The 24,136-nt window shown below is 32.7% G+C and overlaps 1 protein-coding gene across 1 annotated transcript; it reads right to left on the bottom strand.

The window, feature by feature from the left end:
- Window positions 1-510: 510 nt before the first annotated feature.
- On the bottom strand, window positions 511-22,253 carry LOC133193823 (heat shock 70 kDa protein 12A-like). Its single transcript, XM_061329754.1, has 4 exons — window positions 21,957-22,253; window positions 21,644-21,865; window positions 21,063-21,198; window positions 511-1,952 (listed from the first exon to the last, which is right to left on the bottom strand). Exons 1-4 carry the CDS (start codon window positions 22,251-22,253, stop codon window positions 883-885), a joined length of 1,725 nt encoding a protein of 574 aa, XP_061185738.1. The 3' UTR covers window positions 511-882.
- Window positions 22,254-24,136: the final 1,883 nt, after the last annotated feature.

The raw sequence follows: 24,136 nt of genomic DNA, 5'->3' as shown, positions 1-24,136 counted from the left end.
TAAATATTTGGTAAATTAAATAAGTTTACTTGAGTTTTATGCGTATCGAGAAATAAGAGTTATTTCCCTTTGAAATTGAATAATTTGTGATAATATATGTACTATAATATGTTATGCTATGAAATATTTATTATGTTTACATATGTTTTGCAGGGCTGATTTAATATTTATCTTAAAAATCATCCATGTCAGAATTAAAGAACCCTACAAAATGATTAGCGTTTTCTTTATTCACAGGTAAAACCCGGTTACATGTATGACTAGGTACGAGTTTTGTTTAGCTTTAAGGATACATAACACAAACAAAAATTTGATGCCTGGATTGATATATATTTTTTGACTGAATTTGAATAGAAATGGCATAAATAATAAATCCCTAAATTATAAAGAAATCGTAAGTTTTTTTGGTGCTAAGATATGCGACTTTGTTTTGGTTTCTATATACAATTTCTATACAAAATTTTGCACATAATTTTAACATTGTGACAAAATCTTACAAAATTCTCCGACTTTACACGGCAAATATTATTCAGGTTACATAATTGAATATAAATCTATGGAAAATATTGCTGATTTCTGAAAAAAGTTTGTTTGTGTTATTTATCTTTAATGTAGACGTTAGACTACAATGCAAGTTGAGGATGTAAAATTTTAATGATAGTATCACAAGAATATACAATATATTTAACAAAACCTCCGATTAAGCAATTAACCAAATAAGTTTTACATTAAGTTTCTAGGTTTCTAGGATTGCCTTCATACAAATATACATAACAGTAATTAATTGTTTTAAAGTCAGATCAAAACCACTTATTCTGGTACGTAAGTGGAAGTTATACATCGAGTCCTCTCATTTTTATTGCCTATTAATTGTTTTCAAACTTATTCCAAAAAATCAACTGTTGTTTTGACAGTTTTTTTAGTGTCTTTATCGGTAGCGTATACCTCTATTTCAGTCCCACTAAAAATCATTTGGACATTTACTGCCCTATCAACGCCCTTTAAAATGTCTGGCATATCTATGGATAAACTGCCAAGTCGGCGGCAGCCTTCATCCGAAGTAAACTCTGGATTGCTACTTGGTGACGTGTATATTACAAACCTTACTTTGGTCTGGTCGGGAAGTAGTGGATGATACCTTTGTGAAGCTGTAGGTTCACCTACACGTAGTGTCTCACCAACTCTTACATGGATACTGAAAACGTCTTTGCATTTTTCAATTCCGTTGACTAGTATTTTTTTTTCAAAGGGGTGTTTATTTGCAATGAAATCGCAATATGTACGAACACCATAAGTGTATTTGCAAACCCTAGACGAAATTGCATCTGGTTCGTGACCAAAAATAACAGCCCCTTTCAAAACAGTGAGCGCTGGCTCTGGTGGTATAATGAGTTTCACGTGACTGAAATTTGCCTTGATAGCCTCCTGTAACATTGGAGAATCTGCATACCCTCCCACTAGTAAGATTGTTTTGACATCTCTGATCTGTCTTATGCGGAAAAGTGACTGAATGTGTCTGACGATGTGGTCACAGCTCTCGTCAAACAACGCCTTCGTCAAATTGGCTTCCATTCGTAATTTATCCCCAACCCATGTAATCTTTTCTTTATATTTTGGTTTTGACTGAATGGTGGAAGAAATTCTTTTCCCTTTGTGATCTGATAAAATATGCGTTAGGGAAGTTGGAACTTTGAAAGTGATAAGGTTATCTTTCTTTAAGTCTGGTTTAATGGTTCTCTTTTTATATTCAAAATCTCTGAAAAGGTCTAAATAATCCATCTTGTGTAATTTCGAAAACGCCTTCATAACATCTTCTCCAACAATATCTGCTAGTAGACATTCCAGGGCCTCGTCAACTTTTGTACCACCCCAGGCACCTCCATTTGCCTTGTAGAGTTCTTTCAATGAGTTGTTTTCTTGTACCTCATGTACGGTTATATCAATAGTGCCACCTGTAAATATTACATATATGTAATACATGTATGACACGATTTAATTAAAACTAGTAGATTTTACCAAAGACGTCTATGTTGCAACCACTTTTGAAATTATAACGTTCACTATTGAAATAATTAGGCACCACGGCTATAAAAATATTGGAACTACTGAAGCAATATATATTTACACCACTCCAAAAATGTATGATACAAATACACTGATGTCTAAATATAAGATTACCTAAAATATTATAGTACGAAAATCCAATGAAATTACAGGGCTTGAAGTATTAAATTTTAATTTTATCCTCTGATTACTTCCCCCCAATGGCCCACGAGAGGTGTGCATACAGAATCAAATCTAACAAAACACAGTCTGTGAGTATGTTTTTCATATAGGATGAGTTAACCAAGCATCGGACACATACCTTGCTTCGGACAACTTTGAGCAATAAACATTCATTGAACCTGAGTCTCTCCGTGTTTTTACTTGACTGTTTCTGTCTTAAAGGTAAAAATTAAAAAAAAATTTAATGATGCTAATTTTTATTTTCATGTTGGGATAAAAATACCACAAGAATGGCCTCGAAATTACGTCATATTTTACATCATCAAAGGAGAGTAACCAGAATTTTACGATTTTGCAATTTTTTAGAGTTGTCGTTCTATTAATTAGTCTTCAACAGAACCAGTCCGACCTAGTGAAAATTTGTGAATGAACGATAATTTTAAGGAAATTCTTCAAAAATTTACTTCATTGTTTATATAATATTTTTTTTTTTTAGATTTTTTTTTACTAGTATGTTTATTTCACCGTACGTCGGACACAAATTTACTATGCATCGGGCACTTTCTGATGCATGGGTCATCACTTCAATTTTTATATAAAACCCAAATGACAACTGTTTTTAGCGGAAATAGAAAACAAAAGCTCTAAATTTTCAGTGAAAATACAAATTATCGATATATGACGACTAGAAGTGGACTCAATTTATTTCTTTAAACTAAATGATGATAACCCACGAGATAAAGGCACGAATTGGCATATTACTAACATTGTAATGCCTTTCTAAAGCGACGTGAAGCACCTAAAATCTCTTCACATTTGACAGTTTAAAACATGTTTTTCCGTTGAGTTTACCTAAAAAGTATGTCCCGATACACCTTATTTTACCAAGCTATATTTGTAAAGGATCATTAAAAGAACTCGCCCCTCAAATTTGAAAAATGTGAAGGCACCTTTCATTTACTAGATCTTGACCTTAACTATAAGTTAATTTTTAAATAAAAGATAAAAATTTTGACATCAATAATTTTAAAGCACGGAGACCAAGGTATAATATTTTTTCGGTTCAAAATACCGTATGTCCGATGGTGGGTGAATATTGTCCGGACCATGGTGAATTCTGAAATATTTCGAAAAAAATCGGTCAATTTAGTTTTATTCTAAAAAGGAAAATGTCTGGCCTAGACAAACAACCCTGACTTTCAGCGTTATTTCATTTTTGTAACAAAGTAGCCAAAATATAACATTGACCCCCCACCCCCACCCGGAGAAACACTGACAGGAAATATGTGAGGAGTTCCTGAAGCGGCCCTTCCATCCTCAAAAAGCATAGTTTGGTTTTCAACATCATTTGGTAAGTTCCCCCTTTTTTGGCTTGATTATTTGTTTGTTTCGTTTATTTATTTTGTTTATGGGTTTTTTTTTTTGGTCACAATAGGTCAGAGGGTATTGGAACAAAACTGAATCCCCATAACCAAAAGAAACTTTGTGGCAAATATGATTGAAATTGGCCCGGTGGTTCTTGAAAATAAGATGAAAAGTCAACGACAGACAACGGGCAAATTTCGATCAGAAAAGCTCACATAAGCCTTCGGCTCAGGTGAGCTAAACAGCTTAGAAAGACAAAATGGTTACATTATCGATAACATATAGTGCATATTAGAATACAAAAATAGGAAAAAGGTGTGTCGATCCCAGATTTTAGGAGAAAAAAATGGAAAGGGGGATCCATCCCCAAAGTGCCTGTGACACTCGCAGTAAAACTTTTGCATTTAACTGATTGAGGATTCGAACGTAATGCATAATTTATGTATTGTTATGTTGTTGGTCCAGATTTTAAAAATATTACAAAGGATTATATTGAAAATAATATAAAGTATTTTTTCAATCTAAGGTGGCAAAAGCTCTGTTCTCGATCCTACTGGGCAGGGTCATTTAATGATGTGAAGAAATATGTCATGAAATGCGAAAAGAGCATCTGAAGAAAGCAAAGAAACTCTTGCGCCCCATAGCAGTATCCGAAAAAGCTTTCTCACAGATCTGTATGGATTTTGTCGGGCCATTGGAAGAAACAAAGACAGGTGGTATGAATTTTTCTTCGAGATTTATTGTTCAGAAAAATAGAGAAAAATACATCCTGTATCAGCCCGAGACATCAATATCGGCCAGAGGGCCGAGGGCTGATATTGGTCAAGGGATGATATAGGATATGATATAGAAAAGAGTATGTTTGATAAAGTTTAATACATACATAGTAACAAAATTCAGCATTCATCTATTTGAGCAAATACACATAAATAATCAAGTTGAGGTATACTTTATTGTTATGCTAAACGGATCGGTGTAGAATTTAGTTCAGTTTGTATCGATGGAAGTTTTAAAGAACTCCAATACCAGTAACAAGTCCACGATCCGCGAGCAACTTATGATAAGATCTAATTGAAAGAAAAAAATTTATAAAAAGTCAATTTTCATAATGAGGAACAAAAGATGTTTGCATATTTATATGAGTATTATCGTCTTTCAGAACATAAACAAAATCAACAGGTTCAACAATTACCGGTACATCATGTTATTGTGGAAGATACAAACCTAACGTTCACATTTTCCTTCTGCAATAGTGTTATATTCGCCATGTACCGTCAAGCACTAAATTTGATGAATGTTTTAATGTAGTTTAATTCATTTCAGGTAATCGTTATATAGTAGTTCTAACTGACTACCTGACGAAATTGGTTGAAGCAGAAGGTATTCCTGAAAAACAGTGCGGTATCAGTAATGAGCATTTTCATCAAATTTGTCTGCACCCATGGCGTACCAAATATACTTATTACCGACCAAGGCAGAGAGTTTTGTAACAAAATAAATGATTGCCTTTGCGAACGAATGGGAATAGAGCACAGAGTTGCAACAGTTTACCACCCATAAAGTGGTGGTCAAACAGAGAAGTTCAACGGAACTCTTTCCACTATGCTATTCAACGTTGTTAACTTGAAAAGTAATGACTGGGATGAACACATGTCAAAGGTACTTTTTGCATACAGAACAGCTTTTTTAAAACACGTCTCCACTCAAATGCATCCGTTTTCTTTAGCTTATGGACGACAGGCAAGGTTACCTGTAGAACCTGATATTCCTGACACTGATAGTTCTAGTACGCAGGTAGAAGACGAAAACCTTGCATTCAAACGACGTGCAGAATTGAAGCGTTCCTGACTGAACAGAGGCAAGAAAAAGGACCAAAAGAAGGATATATGGAGCACAGAAAAAGAAAAAGAAAAGAAGTAGCATGACAAGAGTGTTTCTAACGAAAGATTTAAGAAAGGAGAAAGTGTTCTTCACAATGCAAGAAAAATCGGCAGAAAAGGTGGAAAATTTGAAAAGAACTGTCTAGGGTCATACCTAATAACTAATATGAAAGTACAGAAAAACGGCATATGTTTTTACACCTTGAACGGAGCTGTTAACGGCCGCAGACTGAAAAAAAATATAGAACCTCTGATTCCAGGAGAGGAGTCTTCACGTGACACTGATGACATCATCCTTTATTACAAAGACTAAGAAACTGAAGTTTCTAAAGAAGATGATAAAATATAGATCCTCTGATTCCAGGAGAGGAGTCTTCACGTGACACTGATGACACCATCCTTTATTACAAAGACTAATAAACTGAAGTTTCTAAAGAAGATGAACAACCAAATCAAGATTTTTCTAATAATGTATTTGACAAGGAGAAAAACCAAGCAATGCAAGACAGCTTCAATGCTGGGACAGATGATGAAGAACTCTCAAGGAGCTTTAAAGATGAGATAAATGGTGAAGAGGACACAGTTACATGCACAATAGAAGATGTAGTTATTCTAAAAAATTATTTGTGTGAGTTGATTACAAATGGCAGATGAAACATGCAAAACATTTCGGTGTTGATGTGAAGAACTTGCATGGAAAATCTAGAATACATGAAATGGCCTTTGCCGCCGAACCCTTGAAAGTGATTTCTATGAAAGGAAATGGTAATTGTTCATTTCGAGCTTAGCTACAGTCTTTTTGGATCACAAACATATTATGTAATAGTACGAGACTACTTTTTTGAATATTATTGTTGATTTTATTTATAAATGATTTATTGGACAAGGTATTTTCATTGAAAATTTTCCCCAAAACGTGCCCTATACCTGAGTTTGACAAGCCCATTGGAAAATCTAAGCTGATGACCCATTTATTTTTTGGCATAATGGCATAATTTGCTGGTAAATTGTCTTGTTAACCTTGTCCTTTAATATGAATAAAAATTCTATTGCAGAATTTTTCAATGATCACTCTTATACCCTACACTGGCAAATTTCCATTACTTCCTATAGTAATTATCAATTTCCACCGCCAACTTTTGAAACACTCCCCATTAAAAATCTACATCGATGACCATATGATTTTTTTTTATTGATTTTAACTCAACATGTCACTTTACCTCATATTAAAATTTGAATAAAAAATCTATTGCAGAAATGAATTAGGTCCGTGGTCGTTAAATGTTTTTAATAAGATTGTGTATTTTCCTTCAAATATCTATCTTTTATGCATGTCGATTCTTGATATAATAAACATTAAAGAGAGAGGAAGTCGTAACATTACAATGTAACAAACACAGTCAAGCGGAACTATACCTCAGTATAGGACACTTTCTTCGAGGACAAGAATAACTCACTCTGTGTTACTCGATACAGGTATTCTCGACTGCAATAGGCTGTCAATTGTATATATTCTTTAGAATTTAATCCCATTGCTTTTATTTCGTCTGTACTACATGTTCTACGGCTTGTCTTGTTATTATGTATTATTTGAGCGTAATATATTTAGAAAACATGTACATACATGTACTTTTGTTTTGAGACAATGTTCTAAACTCAGATCTTAAGTTTTGAAACAGTGGGGCTACATATCAGTAACTGCACTCCCTTAGATTTCATTTATGTAATTTGCATACATTAATGGCATATGTTTATTATATCCACGGAAATGTGTTGTAAAATAAACACACGTCAAGAATAGAATAGAGACTGTAGACATTACCATTATTTACAATGAGAAGTAAAGTAAAATATCATATTACATTTCGATATAACATACTAAAAATGCGTTGACAATATCCTGCTACATAGTCAATGTCTATGAAAGGTTTCCTCCTACCTCTACTACTGAATTAAAGATTTATGAAAAACAAATTATAACATTCATTTAGCCTAAAGTCATTATCAGGAACGGAATTTGACAAGCTTTTGGTAAAGAGAAAAACCAATCCCGGCACTATATGTCAGATCCCTATTTACATAGATATGTACCTTTGCTGTCCTGTTGCCATATAGATACAATGCATAATTACAATCATGCCATAATGGTGGCAAAGTATTGCGACCACTTATCAGTTAATAATGTCTTGTCAACTCTTTTTGTTGACTTGATGTCATTGTTGACATGTATGCTAAATAATTTACGTCTACATGGAAACCTGTCTATGGTAAGTTTTTGTCATTAAGTTGACAAAGTATCTTTGCTTCATTCCTATTCAAAAATTTTGTATTTCGTATTCTAAAACTTATCATTCCTATTAGATAAAATGTGATTCCTGTATGTTAAATTGTTTTTCTTATGCAAAAAAATGTTATTTCTATTTGACTCACCATTCTTATCCGATAAGTTATTATTCCTATTCGATAAGTAAATGATTTATATTAGATAAACATGTTTTTTCCTATTGAAAAACATCAATCCTATTCGAAAACATACAATTCCTATTCGATAATCTTGTCTTATTCGATAAATTGATAATTCTTATGCGACTTTTTTTTGGTTCTTATTCTTTTAGTCAATAATTGCATTCTGGGTAATATGAACTGTTCCACTGTAACGACTCTGCCCATTGGATAACAAAAACGTAGGAAATTTTGCTTCATATTTCCACAACTGTCAAATATTCCCGCCAAGACATACTTTCACTTTTAAAACCAATATGAATTGAGTTTACAACCTCTTCTATTTGTTGTCATATTTCCCAGAATTCAATTATTAAAAAAGAATAAGAAAACATCGAATAGGAAAGAAAAATTGTCGAATAAGAATAGGAAGAATAGGAAGACTATCGAATAGGAATCGTATTTTTTCAAATAGAAATAGATATGTTTTCGAATAGCAACAACAAATTTATTGTATATAAATCAATAACAATCGAACAAGAAAGAATAAATAATCGAATAGGAATGACAAATAAAATTATCGAATAGAAATCACATGTCTCCAAATATGAATAGCATGTTATCGAATAGGAAACACATTTTTCGAATATGAACGATATATTTTGGAATAGGAATCAAATTATCATATTTTTTTGTAATAGGAATAGCAATTTATCGAAAAGAAATAACAATTTATCGAAGAGGAATCGCATTTGATAGAATAGGAATAACAACTATTCGAATAGGAATAACATTTTATAGAATAGGAAAGATATATTTTAGAATACGAATAAAAAAAATCTTTGAGTAAAAAAATAACAAAAAAGTATAACGTTTTACACGCCATAATATGGTGTTTACGTATCCCAACGTATTCCATTTTAAAGTTTATGCTCCGAGTACAATCAATTTTTTAAAGTTACACAGTAAGTCAATATCATGTGCACGTGTTTCTTTTAAAAGCATTGTATCATAAAGCTAAAGATCTATGAGAAATATGAATATGACGAAGTTTTGAGATCTTAACTGCACGGTAAAAGCAGGAAAAGACTGCAAAATGTAAGTGCCGGAAAAAGAAAAGTTGTATCTATGGCGTGGTTGTTATCGTCAATGTCAACAATGTCAAGGTCATGTGTCTTTTATTTTTACCGTGAAACTTGTAAACAACATTGAATTGGAGGAATCAAAAGTGAGTAATAAGTTCTGATCATCTTTTTTTGAAGATTATCTCAAAATCCTCGGTCATCCGACATTTCCGGTTTTTTCGACGCGGTGTCTCTTTAAGCCGAGAGAGGTTACCGACAGAAACATGTAAGTTTGTTACAGGGATTTTACCAGCATTGTTTAAAGTCAGCATAATTTTAATGCTATGGTAGCTATAGTGACCATTTTTCAAAAATGTAACCTATCATTGGATTTATTGTGGTCCATGTGTTTCATACTAACTGTTGGGTTTTTGCTTTTGTTTTATACTGAATTTGACTAGATGGAATATTTTGCCCACCTGATCAATATATAGGGCTCACTTTCTAGACACCAGATCCCAACTCTGGAATTTTTAGGGTTTTTGGTTTTATGGCTTTCTCATAGATTTGTAATTATTTATGGATGCTATGAATTTTAGAAAGTAATTTCAAAAGTAAGGTTGTCATTCAAGAAAATACCCCGGTAGGTGAAATTGTGTACTGATAAGAAATGTAATTTATACTCGGGATGATAGGCTTATTTCTATTGTTCTTGAAAAGGGAAAAGGAGTTGTCCACTTAAGTATAGTATTGTGGTCCCTCTTTTCACCCTTAATTTACCGGATAGATATTGCAATACTGTATTTCATTTTGTATAACGGAGTATTTTTCATGAAAGCATCTTGTATTTATGATGAATCATTTAACATACAAAAATTTATGCCAATTTTTAACACCTATCACACTAAAAAAAAAATCCGGAATATTTTCCCTCGAACAGACTGCGGTTTCTCAATTACATGGAAATGGGCGGAGACATTTAAATTAGATACTATCAAAAGAAGATACTTCAAAGTACACATTGCACACAAAAATTAAGTAATTTTACAATCAAAATAAGAAAACATTGTTTATAACTTTGCATCATTTATTTATTTTATTCTTTTATATCATATACAATGTATAATTTATTTACGTTCCTTTTTAGGAAGAGGTGTTGCGCTGTTATTTCTAGGTACTGTAAAACCGACTTTTATTCGCTAGCGAGAAATTTCCGCGAGGTTCGCGACCTACTTTAACTCGCGAATATTAATCGCCGCGAACCATTTATTTTGCTTTGTATTTGTAGAGAATGTTTCCTCAGTCACGAAAATTAATCGTCGTGGATTGATTTCAAACTGAAGAATCGCGAATAAAAGATGACGCGAATAATATTTGGTTTACAGAATTTTTGTACTTATTATACGTTTAGAGTGTTTTGCATGGTAAGATTAAGAGCTAGAAATTAATAATATTCACGGGGGAAAAATGCATGATTTAATAAATTTCACGACGAAACAAATAACGGACTTTTAGCCTTAAGATAAAATATTGCTCAAAAGGGAGACATTCTTAGAAAGAAATATTGTTGACATTTTTCTTGCAAACAATTATTTGTTCAAGCTTCAAAATCACTGACAAATAAAATTTTCTATATACATTATTTTGGCAATAAATCGCTATGTTATAAGATGACAACTATGTGCTGACCGATATAAAACTGAATACGTTTCAACTGCGAGCTAGCACGTTTACTGGGGGGCATTTACCCATGACGATACAAATTCACGTGCCTTGTTATGATTCTAAACAGGTCATAAAAGGTTAATCGCATGTAAATGAAGTCAGCGAAGAGATTCAAAATCACAAAACTTTTAATTAGAAAACATAGAGCACAGGTTTGTTCAACAAAGATATTTCCACTCAACATTTATACATGTAATATACACATTATATTTCGAACTCGACTCTGAACAAACCTGTGCTCGGTGTTTACGAAAGCTTTGAAGTGTGCACCTGTCATCGATTTCTTTTGATATTCACAAAAATCAAGGGACCCCACCTTCAAAACGCACTGCGTATGTTGTTTATATTTATTGTTTGACATTTTCAGATGTTGACTCAAATAATAAAGACATCAATTAATAATATAACTTAATTCTTAAGGTTTTTAATAAAGGTTCAAAATTTGATGAGTAACCGGGGACCACAGATAAGTCTTATTGAGACTTGTTCTTTGAAACCGAAATATAAATATAATGATGCTGATAAATCCCGTAAAACAACGTCCCAATTCAAAAAGTGTTTAATTGCTGTAGTGGGGGTCAATATTCAACAGGATCAATTTTCAACGTGTTGAGGTCATCAGAGATCCGATAAAAATTAAGAAGCTGTTGAAAAATGACCCCAGGTATAAATTCAACTGCTTTTGGTCTCAATTTTCAACGGAGGAAAAGCACCTCTGCATGGTTCAATATTCAAACTCCGGGTCAATTTTCAACTCGGGTCAATATTCAACGTCACACCGGCTTATTTACGTACATTCGGATACATAATATTCACCCTTAGTCATAAGCTATCATTCCGGATAGTTTAGGTCCATTCGTATATAGTCTAATAATAAGTTGTTTACTACCACCTTTGTCGAAGAATCGATTAAAAGTTAAGTTCATCGAAAATTTTAGAAAGTAAAATTGTGGTAATGTTTTAATTTCTGAAATTAAATAAGTTTGATTTCAAGCAAAACTATTGAGGTTTGTAGTTTCGAAGTAGATTAGACGCACCGATGGCGAAGTTTGACTTTTGATTAGGCCGGATTTCTTAGATCAGATGTAAATTGTATTTAGTTTATACGATATTGTAATTTGAGTTGTAGGTAACAGGAATAATTTAACAGTTTGGGGTCAACAAATTGTTTAATTTGTCATTAATTTTCGGAGGGAAATGTTAAACTTCGATACATTATAGCTATAACGGGGGGGGGGGGGGAGGAGGGGGGTACGGAATTCTAAAGAAGCCGGATATTCATGAAACTAGACTGTTTTCAGGTTTGTTTTCCACAAACTTTTATTGTGCTTCAAGGAGGTACATCCACATTTGCCAAAAAATAATCGTCTTCAAATCGGATGAAGCATTCACGAGAATTTAGGCACTTTCACTTTTGCAGTAATCAAAGTTCTGTATGTACTGATGTTAAGTGTCATGCTCTATTTACAGTCTTGTTTGATGGTCTTTTGAGAAGTTTAGAACAATACTGTTTGCTATTTTTTCCTACTTTTTTCCTACATGTTACCCTGGTATTTACATAGAACATGTTACCAAGAAAACAAAAGGTCATTAGGTTTTTATAGGTAATATATATGAACTGATTTTCATATAACATATTGGGGTTTCAATTTGTGTATTATGGTACACAACCCTTGGGAACTTCCTGTTGTCCACCTGGTCAATAACTGCATAAAAATCCAACTAATGAATGGCAAAATAACAATCTAATTGAAATACGAAGAAAACGTTTCTTAATTTTGCGAGCATTTGTCTTACAGTGAACAGTCAAACCGCAGCAAAACTGTGGAAATTCTTCACATGCCTTAAAATAAGTATGCAAAATTTGCAGGGTTCAGGCACAAGTAAGGAGCATATTATATTGGTACGAAAGGCAGTAGAGACAATAAAAAAAGCTTTAGTAATTGATAGTAATCACAGATATATCTTATCATATTTAATTATTTTCAGCTTATATTTTTTAACAAACAAAGGCAGCTTTATCTGTGCGTTATTAGCTGCAAAAATCGAAGATGTAAAAATCTGGTCAAAACGCGTAACGACATCCACGACATATTTACATTATTACCTTATGCTTACATTATATTTCATATAATAAAATAATAAATTGCTGTCCCTCAAAAAGGACCACAATACCTGGACCATAGCTCTGTGTTTGTTAAAAAAAGTTTCTTGGTTTTAATTAAACACGTATAATTACAGAAAAGATTTGTTCCATCTTGAAACATGTAATTTTTAAATTAAAATTTAACTTTATGGTCTTAAATCGTTTACTGTATGTAGCATTGAGCTTTAAATGGAGACATCCATTTATCACAAATACCCCACATGTAATCTGTTTTGATAGTGTTTAGATTTTATAATATTCAGATAAGGTAAGTTTTACAACGGCCGTCAATGCATACTTGGACGAGTTCATTGGTTACTCTGAAAGATGACACAGGTTAAACCATCATTTACATTTTCTACAATGGTCTGCCTAGTTTGAGTAATAGTAGTTTTATTGCACACTGGCTAGGAAGAAGCAGAAAACAGTTCAGTATTGAAAAGTTTTAAGGGAGGGGGTGGCAAACTTAAATTTACACTACCTCAGGATGCTTCTATTTCAATATTACTAATCATGGCTTTGCTGTTCTTAAACAGAAGAATTTTAACGATTTTTTCTCTCTCGATGTTTTCCTATGTAAAACTCTGATTGCTCATTGTGGCCTCACCCTACCCATCCTTAATTTGAACATGTTTGAATCTACGCTACCTGAGGATGCTTCTATAATAATATGACTTATCATGGCTTAACTTTTCTTGAGCAAAAGATTTTTTTTCAAAATGATTCCTATATATTCTTGTGCAAAGCTTTGACTATCTTTTGTGCCCACAACCCCTTGGGGGTCATTATTTGAACAAACTTGATTCTACAATACCTAAGGTTGCTTCTGTATAAATATGACTAATATGGGCTTAGTTGTTCTTGAGAAGATTTCAAAGATATTTCCTATGTAATTGTATGATCAGGTTCTTACAAGGGATATATAGGTTTTCCTTTTACTCTGTCTGACTTAATGATTAGAATGATTATTAAGACAGCTCTGTCTAAGGGTATATAACACAATTCTTTAATTTTCTCTTATCTAGAGATGGGGACTGGGTAAGGCACTATTTGCACCTTGTATCTCCCCTAGGTTCCCATTGATAGATAAGAACCAGTTGTCTCAATCTTCTTCAAATTTACTACACCCAGAATTTAACATCAATTCCTTAGGATACTTGCCACTGGTCTTTACAACATTTATACATTTATTTTGCTCTTACCCTCAAGGTTTGCCATCCCTAATAGGACCAAATTTTGTATCTTTAAATGCCCATCACGTAAATAATACTCCAATATTAACGTAAAGCATTTTCCAGTAGTGAAGGGATTTTCAAAGAGAAAGTTCAAAAATGTAATTAAATAAGAAGTGATTAATTAACAAAGACTGCATAAAAGTCTATGGGGACAAGTGTTTTTTTTTTTTTTTAAAAATCAAATAATAAGAATATCAATAAAAACTGTGGCGGAAAGATGCATTAAAACATTAGAAATAGAATGACAATTGAAAAGGATTTTTTTTTTTTACCAGATAAGTCTTTTTTAAATTGTTTTTGGTGATTAATTCAAAACAGACGAAGAATATAAGAAAACAGAACAAGAAGATAACTTACCAAATTCAAGGTCATAAATAAGGACACATCCCACCCTTACATGCTAATATTAATAAATGGGTATCATGTCTAAATATGCTGAGTTATCACCACCTTCATATCTGTTATTTATTCATTAAATCTGCTGCTATTTGGGATGGAATACCTTAACTTGTTTATTGCAGACTCAACATCCAACTTCTTCAGCTAGCTTCTGAATGCCTGACATTCCCAAACTTTGCCTTATATACTCTTTGGCTTGGCTAGTCCATTCCAAGTGTTGTTAGGTTATTCCATTATTTGAGGTCTTCAATGCGTTTTACTCAAATCCCCCTAAACCATTACATTTATATATTCCTATGTAAAACTTTGACACACTATTCTGGTCCCGCCTTACCCCCGGGGGTCATGATTTGAACAAACTTGAATCTACACTACCTGAGGATACTTCTGTATTAATATGACTTATTATGGCTTAGCTGTTCTTGAGAAGAAAATTTTAAAGATATTTCCTTTATATTCCAATGATTAACTTTGACGCTCAGCTGTGGCCCTGCCCTACTCCCATGGGTCACGATTGGAATAATTTGAATCTACACTACCTGCAGATACGTCTATTGTAATATGAATAATCATGACATCGCTTGTTCTTGGAGAAGATTTTTAAAGACATTTCCTATATTTTCCTATGTAAAACTTTGACCCCCTCTTGTGGCTTGCTTTACCTCAGGGTTATGATACAAACAAACTTGAATCTAGAGTATGTAATTAAAGCTTTCATTTAAGATTCACCTTTTTTTCTTGTCCAGGGGTTCTTGAGAAGAAGATTTTTAAAAGATACCCCCAAATTTTCACGAATTCTCAATTATCTCCCCTATGAAAGAGGGTGCAGCACTTCCTGTGAACAAACTTAAATTCCTATCCAATTATACCCAAAAAAAAAAAAAAACAATTGAAATTTTTTTTTGTTGAAAAAAAAACACAAACGAAAATTAGAAACTATGAAAGATGTCACGGGCATTTGTAATTTGTTGTTAGCTAGAAAATTCGTAATAAAATGTAGTGTGTGTCAAGTTCAGAACACCGGCGCTTATTTCAATGATACGGAGAACGAGCATCATCTTTTAGACATTTAAAGATGCTTGGACACAGATTTGAAGTTAATATTTTCTGAAATTTTCTGTATAATTTCATGACTTATTTGTTGTTATAGCATTTTATACTAAAATATAATAAAAATATTATTTCATCTCGAAGTTATTAAAACTTCAAATTTCTGGACGCGTTGGATTGACACATCCTTGCGCTTTCACATCTTTAAATTTTATTCTTAATACTTAAGAAACGTGGCAATTTTATTGTGTATTAATGAAAAATATTTAAACTATAACCCAGAAAATTCAGAGTAGAAATGTTCGAAAGAAAAATCCACTCCCAGTCCGTGCTCAGTGATGTGTGCAGAGTTTAACAATTGAACAGACCAGATGAATCGTTAACATTAACAATAACAGAGCTCGTGCCCTGTTCACAAAACCAGTTTACGTTTCACGGGTGTGTCCAATTTGTTAAACTCTGCACACATCACAGAGCACGGACTGACAATGCTAGTGAGTTGGTTTTGCTTTCGAACATTTCTACTCTGAATTTTCTGGATTATAGATGTAACATTTTTCATTAATACATAACAAAATCGCTTCCTTCCTTATATATTAACGATAAAGTTAAAATTGTGTAAGTACAAAGATGTGTTAATCAAACGCGTCCCGGAATTCGTAGTTCCAATAATTTCCAGATAAAATAAGTTTTTAATTATATTTTCGTGTGAAATGCTATTGCAATATATAAGTCGTGATATTATACAGAAAATTTGAGAAAGTATTAAGTTCAAATCTGTGTCTAAGCACCTTTAAGTGGACAATAAAAGTTGTTGTTTTTTTTTTTACATTACAATACCCTTGTGTCTTGCCAGGGAATCTGCCTGACAATTGTATTCACAGACAGTACGAACAAAGAATACAGTCAAAGAATTTTATTTTTCTGTAGCCCGTTTAAATATTCCCTAAGTCTATACCAGTTTTTCCAGGTGCAAAACTTTATAGAATACTGGAAAAAGGAACCCCTCCCCCTTTTTGACGTCATTTTCAAACCCTTAATTTTTTTTGAAACTCCGTATAAAATTTCATAGAACTTACAGAATTGGGTAAAAATTGCAAATTTTACGGAACAATTGTGTCGTACCACATGCCTGAAATAACAGGATTTTTAAAGGTGCTTGGACACAGATTTGAAGTTAATATTTTCTCAAAATTTCGGTATAATATCATGACTTATATGTTTTTATAGCATTTCACATGGAAATAAAATAAAAAAAAAACTTATTTTATCTGGAAATTATTGGAACTACAAATTTCGGGACGCGTTTGATTGACACATCTATGGACTTTCACAAAGTAAACTTTATCCTTAATACTTAAGAAAAGTAGAAATTTTGTTGTGCATTAAAGAAAAATATTAAACTATAATACAGAAAATAAATAGTAGAAATATGAGAAAGCAAAACCAATTCACTAGTCCGTGGTCAGTGATGTGTGCAGAGTTTAACAAATTGAACACACCCGTGAAACGTAAACTGTTTTTGTAAACAGGGCACGAACTCTGTTATTGTTAAAGGCAGAGATTTTAAGCACCGCCTTCAAAAATACCTGGTCTGTGTTCCCCTGTCAATCAAGTGCATTCAGGTACAACATTGGGTGCTAGAATTTGATTGACATTTACTTACTAGTCTCTGTGTATACCCTGTACACCTTGTTTGGCACTCGTGGTGACCTTCAAATGAACTTTTGATCCTTTGATATTTACCACACATGGTATAAACAATAGAGAAGCTGTATTACTATGGTATCTTTAGCTTAATAATATATATACATACACACCTTTAGTATTTGAAATAATTATGATATTCTTTATGATAATATATATCAAAATTTGGTATAACTTTTTTCAAAGCTCAAAAAATACTTTGAATAATAATATTTTTTTTAATGGGTGAGGATGCTTTGACACACATTCAATTACAAATTAATAAGAAATATTGAGATAAAACTTAATTTACAACTTTTTATTTCTAATTTAAAATCATCTGAAAATGTCAACACAGGTAAAGTTTGATTTCTTGGTTACTCTACTGTGTATTAATTCACTTCCTGTGTATAGGGATTAGGAGACAAATGACCACAGGTAGACTGCTAGCCCTCAAGGCATTCACACCTGTACAAAATAAGCCCCTCCCTCACCTGGAATATATGTACCACCCGGTAAAAAATCTCTGCCTTTAATGTTTACGTTTCACCTGGTGTGTTCAATTTTTTAATCTCTGCAAACATCACTGAGCACGGACTGACAATACTGGTGAATTAGTTTTGCTTTCTTACATTTCTACTCTGAATTTTCTGGACTATAGTTTGAATATATTTCATTAATACACAAAAATTTTTTTTTACTTTTCTTAAGTATTAAGGATAAAGTTTGCCTTATGAAAGTGCTAGTATGTATCAATCAAACGCGTCCCGAAAATTGTAGTTTCAATAATTTCCAGATAAAATAAGTTTTTTATTTTAATTCCGTTTGAAATGCTTTAGCAACATATAAGTCATGATATTATACTGAAAACTTGAGAAAATATTAACTTCAAATCTGTGCCCAAGCACCTTTAAGACAAATGCTCATATCAAAAGAAATTTTCTCAATTGCACTCAGGTGGGAAAAACGTCATATTTGAGTTTGCACTGCCTAGACATACCATTGCTTACAAAAACATTAACAAAATATTAAAAAATAAAACTTATGATTTATGGTTTATTCTATATAGATAGAAAAGATGATGTCAACTAAATTTGTTAAAATTCATTGATGTACCTAAAGCGGGTTTAACTTTATGGCTCTAGTCCACAAATGTTTTGTTTACCCCTCTATACAAGCATATGAAGAGTTTTTAATGGACCCATGGTCAATCATTTGTAATTAAGAATCTCAGTGACGGATATATAATACAGACTGATTTATAAATAGACATGTCAATCAAAGTTAAGATAAATTTAATGTTTTATAAGTATTTAATAAAAATGTTAGAGGCAGAGTTTAAAAAATATACAATTAGATTTAGTAATGTCTGTAAAACCCGTAACGTTTGTCTCATAGTCATAGGTCTGTCTGTCTATTTCGTAAAGTGAGTTCCCCATTGTTATATGTTTAAATCAATTTTGTGATGTTTCGCGTTGAATACAATACAAAAAATTATATTTTGTTTTATTACATTTTGTTATATAATATTTTGCGTAGTCCTCAACGCAAAATTTAACTAACGCAAAATGTATCAACCAAAAATTTCATTATTACATTATGGATTAATCCCAACGCTAAATGTTAAAACGCAAAATGTAATAATCCCGGTTTATTACATTTTGCGTTGTTATTACATTTCGCGTTGTAACAACCCATTTTTCCGACAAGCATCAGGTGATTGTGGACATGCACAGCAAAGACGCTGGTTTTCTGTTCCATTCTAATGATAAATAATTTCAGATTGTACTTAAGAGTTTTACTGCTTATTATTTCAAGTTTATTCTGAATGGGTTGGCATACTTAAAAATATACACATGCAACAAATGTTTTTCTTCCAAACTTGCTTTTATTTCACATTTGTTACTCAGAACAATGATAATTCATAAATATCATTATAACTGTTATATCTGTTATAGTTTTGATACGTTTTGATCAAGTCACGAGTTCTCCTATTGCTTTACCATCGAAGATGTGCAAAAGTCGATAACCAACCCAGTGTAACGAGCGCTATGGGTTATATTGATTGATTGATTGTGTGTTGTTTAACGTCCCATTCCAGAATTTTTCACTCAAAAAAAAAGAGTTTTACTGCTTATTATTTCAAGTTTATTCTGAATGGGTTGGCATACTTAAAAATATACACATGCAACAAATGTTTTTCTTCCAAACTTGCTTTTATTTCACATTTGTTACTCAGAACAATGATAATTCATAAATATCATTATAACTGTTATATCTGTTATAGTTTTGATACGTTTTGATCAAGTCACGAGTTCTCCTATTGCTTTACCATCGAAGATGTGCAAAAGTCGATAACCAACCCAGTGTAACGAGCGCTATGGGTTATATTGATTGATTGATTGTGTGTTGTTTAACGTCCCATTCCAGAATTTTTCACTCAAATAGAGAAGTCACCATATATCGATAAAGTGCTTCAAATTTTGACCTTTTCTCGGCACTCAGGGCCATTGAGCAGTGAGGGATCTTTATCGTGCCAAAGCCTGCCGTGCCAAAGGGCCTCTATTTTTAAGATCTCAATCGAAGGACACGCAACTTTCACTTCAAAGGAACAGTTGCTACCCATTTTTATCGACTTAGGTCAATCTCGGCCGAGATCTGAACTCACGACCTCCAGATCACGCAGCGAGCGCTTTACCGATGAGCTACCGTTTTAGGGGGTATATATCGTTACAATAAGACAAGGTTCTGAAAGAAATATGAAGGAATACGGCTAAAGTTTGTATGAAACAAGTCCTACATGGATGAAATGTTGCGTTTTTAAGAATTTATATCAGCTTTACCCTAAAAAAGTGTTTGTAATACTTGTCTAATTATTATTATTGTTTGATATTTGGTACTTCTTTTATCAAACAATGCCAAAACATGTGACTGTTCCATTTTTCTATTTGTTAATTTTAAAATGAAAAAGCAAATGAAATCACAAAACCTCAGTCAGCTTTGACAATTTTAGGCCAACAAATAAAATGGTGAACACGTGGATTCTTGACTATGTTTCGCAATTTGTTAAGTAAAATATTTTGCAATACAAATTACTCTAAATTTTCTGAAAAATCGAGAACTTCCATTTTAATCGAAGGCATATTTAGAGCATAGTAGATCAGAATGTAAATTTTTTATATAACATTATGCTTGATGGAATGAAATATATGGAGATAACGAACAGTATTCAAGCTCAAAAGTTCATTAAAACAATACAAAATAGGAGCAGAGCAAACACGGACCTCCAAAGCATCAGAGGTGGGATCAGGTGCCGTGGAGGAGTGAGCATCCCCTGCCGACCGGTCACACCCACCGTGTGCTCCTTGTGATGATTGGGAAATAACGGAAAAATCCGTCGACAATTCAGTGTGTTAATAATGGCCCAACAATTAGTATGAAAAACGTTAGTCATCATTTGACTCAATGATAAATTGTACTTGCTGACAAGGTCATTGTATCGACCATAGAACTTACGAAATGATGACTTTAAACGAGACTGCTGATATTTTTGTTTCATCAACTTGTTTGTCAATAATTTACCTCGTTTTAGAAATTGTACATACGTAGAGTAAAAATATATTTTATATTTAATAAATGATAAGATATTTATAACATTTAATAAAGGGATAATTTTATAATAAGTCACTTCTCCCATGAAAATCAGAAAGAGACAATCTTATTTGTGCACTGCATAGCACAGAGTAAACAAGTCATCCAGTCTGCATCATTGATCAAAGAAATAAATAAAGTATCGCCACCAGAAAAAGAAAGAAAGAAAAGGAATAGAAAATAAGGAACGTACCCCCTGCATCAATAACCATGTATTTAGACAAAGGTTTAAAGATGTTTCCATTTTTTTCAATCGGCAAATATTTACAGTTGAGTGATGCTGCCTCTGGTTCCAGAGCTATTTTCAGTCTAGTAGAGGGAATTCCTGCCTTTCAATAAAGAAAGCGCATAAGTGTCAGCGGAAGTGAAAGTGATTGCTTGGAAGAAAAGAAGCAAAGAAAAACAAACAGAAACAAAACACAGATACATGTACCAGGTATATACACAGTGTGCCGACACACTAATATACGCGCTAAGATTTCTATTCATGAATTATAAAAATATATACAATTTTTTTTCTTAATTTTCTTCCCGAAAAAATGTAAAAATATTTTTTGTTTTGTAAATGAGATGAATTAGGGTTTTAAATATCTAATAAAACCAGTCAAAAAAAATCGGATTAATGGTTTAAATTTGAAAGCAAATTGAATTTTGGAATTAATATCAAATTTCAAAAAGTTATATATATATATATATATATATATATATATATATATATATATATATATATATATATATATATATATATATATATATATATATCATTTTACCTACAAGAACTGCAGCCTCTCTCATGAACTGCTTTGCTGGGTCACTCCAGATCGCTGGAACTGTTAGGACCCAATGAATATCATCTTCTTCGATTCCTGTGACCTGCTGTTTGCACCTATCGACCATTTTCTCTTTTAAGTATTTTATGGAAGCACTGAAAATTATTAATGCATCCATACTTTTCTCTCCGCCATCTTCCTTAATTTTATGACTTCTTGAAATGCCCTAAATGTGAAAATAATAAAAATATATGAAAATTGCATTGAAAAAAAACTTTTCTATTCGTTGATGCATCAATTCTTTTTAATTTGATTACCTCTTTATTGTACAGGTCCATTTTAAATCGCCGGAAATAATACCACGGCCTGTGCTTGTTTTCTAGGGCTAGTTCACTGTATTTGTTTTCAGCCTCATATCCAAATGAATCAAATTTTCTATCTGGACTAAAGAGAACACAAGTTGGTGTTTTCTCGGACTGGAGGAAACCGGAGCCAGCTGTCCATCGATTTAAATATATTTGGAGGGGATCATGTTTGTAGTCATACGCGAATGAAAATGCAAATCCTGAGTATGTTGTTCCAAAATCAATTGCTGCAACTAGTAATTTACTCATTCTCTAAAATAGATAAGAAAAAAAACTTTGTTTGAAGGTATGTTTTATATTTGATTCATTCATATAAACAAGTAGGGCTTTTTCAAAAAGCTTGGCCGTCTTTCGCAACAGCCTTTAACAGTCAACAGGCTTACACCTATTCTTGAGCATTTCTTTGATTTTTATTTCTTCATTAGCCTTTCACTGACATTAGCCCTACTATGTGAAAGTTTATCAAGACGTTATGCTGTCTCCGTAAACTCCCACCCTGCAGTCGAGATTAGAAAGACAGTGTAAAACAAAAGGAAAAAAGAATAATCACAAGCCCTAAAGCTTGCATGAAATAAAAATCATTTCCATTTACAATGAAAACATAGAAACGTTTTAAATAATTGACATAAAAACTAACGTGCTAGAATTAATTTCTGCCATTTTCCTCTGTTTGTTTTGTCAATTGTTTTTACGATTGAAAATCTTGAAAAATTATTTAGACGTACAAAAATAAGATCATCAGAAAGTTATCTCCCTTGCCTTGCAAAGCATTTCAACCAATGAAATAATTGGAAATTTTTTACATCATGCAATTTCTACCAATCACAGGAACACGCTTTTAGACCTTTGGAATTTTAATTGCCCACCACCTCCCCATTCTCATTTCCACCTATTTGTTTTTCATTTGTACTCAGGGTTGAAGTTTTTGATGTGATTCTTATTTTTGTATTATATACAGTGTTACATCCCTTGCATATTGAAGTCTGTGTTCATGATGTATATTTTTTACGAGTTTTTTGTTAATATCACAATTTTTGAACATCCTTTGTCTTTGGTAATGCCATATACATATTGGCCATATTTGTCGCCATCTTTTGCTTTTTGTAAGCCGTATACCAATTTTTATAAAGTTTATGTTGTATCTAGTCAGAACTAAAGTTTTCTTTGTGACCTATTTTCTATGGGGGAAATCAGAACATATGTGTGCATATCTTGTAAAATGTATATATCTATATGTTCAAAATGTTTGGTATTTGCTGATTTCCCCCCTTGTTTGTAAAACTTATTTTTTCGTGATTTACTGTATTGAATAAATGACAATTTTCATTCTCACATATAATTGTCCTGTCGTATTTGAAATAAAATTCGGAGCAAAACAAAGCTGCGGTGAGCTGCTTGTATTAGGAAATAGTGAGAGACATAAAAGAGATTAAGTGTATAGTCCGAAGACTTTAAAATACTTCAACTCTGTATACCGCCTTCCAAGGAAGACGGGTAACAATAGCAAATATGTCTTTGAATATTTTGTGCGAAGTCACGACATACTATAAATATCAAGTTATCTTTAAAAAATGTAGAAAAAGAATGAACACAAAATACAGACATTGAGATATAAAGTATATGTCACAGACATTAAGATATCTAGCATATGCCATTCATCGGGTATTACAAGATTATTCAGTGATCAGAAGATCGTGGATTCTAACCCCGACCGCAACTGACCTATGTCGATAAAAAATAGGTTGCAACTGCTCTTTTGCCTGGCTCTCGGCACTTCGGAGTGAAGGTTGCGGATACTTTGGATGAGACATTGAAAACGGAGTCCAGCAATATCATTCTGATGGTGTCTGCATCAGTCAGGCAAAACCAGATCTCTTAGAATCTCAGTTATGCGTAGCGTCCTTAAGGGTCAAACTCTGTTTAAATTTATACTACTAGTACTTGCACAAAATTTAGCTGGCTAGTTTTCATCCTATAATTCCGCACTATAAAAAAAAAAATTATCCTGCCTGACACTCGTTACTTCAGGGAATGAGTGCAAGGTAAACATCGGTGATGGCTGGTACATTGCGCTAGTGTAGTGGTTTCAATATTAAAGAACAAGGTTCACTAAGGGCCTTTTTTGGCCCTGT

Source organism: Saccostrea echinata, unplaced genomic scaffold (assembly GCF_033153115.1).
Source record: "Saccostrea echinata isolate AGI-Se365-2 ecotype Australia unplaced genomic scaffold, CSIRO_AGI_Sech_v1 ptg000028l, whole genome shotgun sequence".
NCBI lineage: Eukaryota > Metazoa > Mollusca > Bivalvia > Ostreida > Ostreidae > Saccostrea > Saccostrea echinata.
Note: the sequence above shows the minus strand (reverse complement) of the source record. Positions and strands in the feature narration are given on the sequence as shown.

Coding starts and splice junctions, on each gene's coding strand:
- LOC133193823 (XM_061329754.1), bottom strand. CDS start 22,253: ATGAGTAAATTACTAGTTGCAGCAATTGATTTTGGAACAACATACTCA. Junction 21,199..21,643: donor TGAGAGAGGCTGCAGTTCTT/GTAGGTAAAATG, acceptor CTTTATTGAAAG/GCAGGAATTCCCTCTACTAG. Junction 1,953..21,062: donor CATGGTTATTGATGCAGGGG/GTACGTTCCTTA, acceptor TAATATTTACAG/GTGGCACTATTGATATAACC.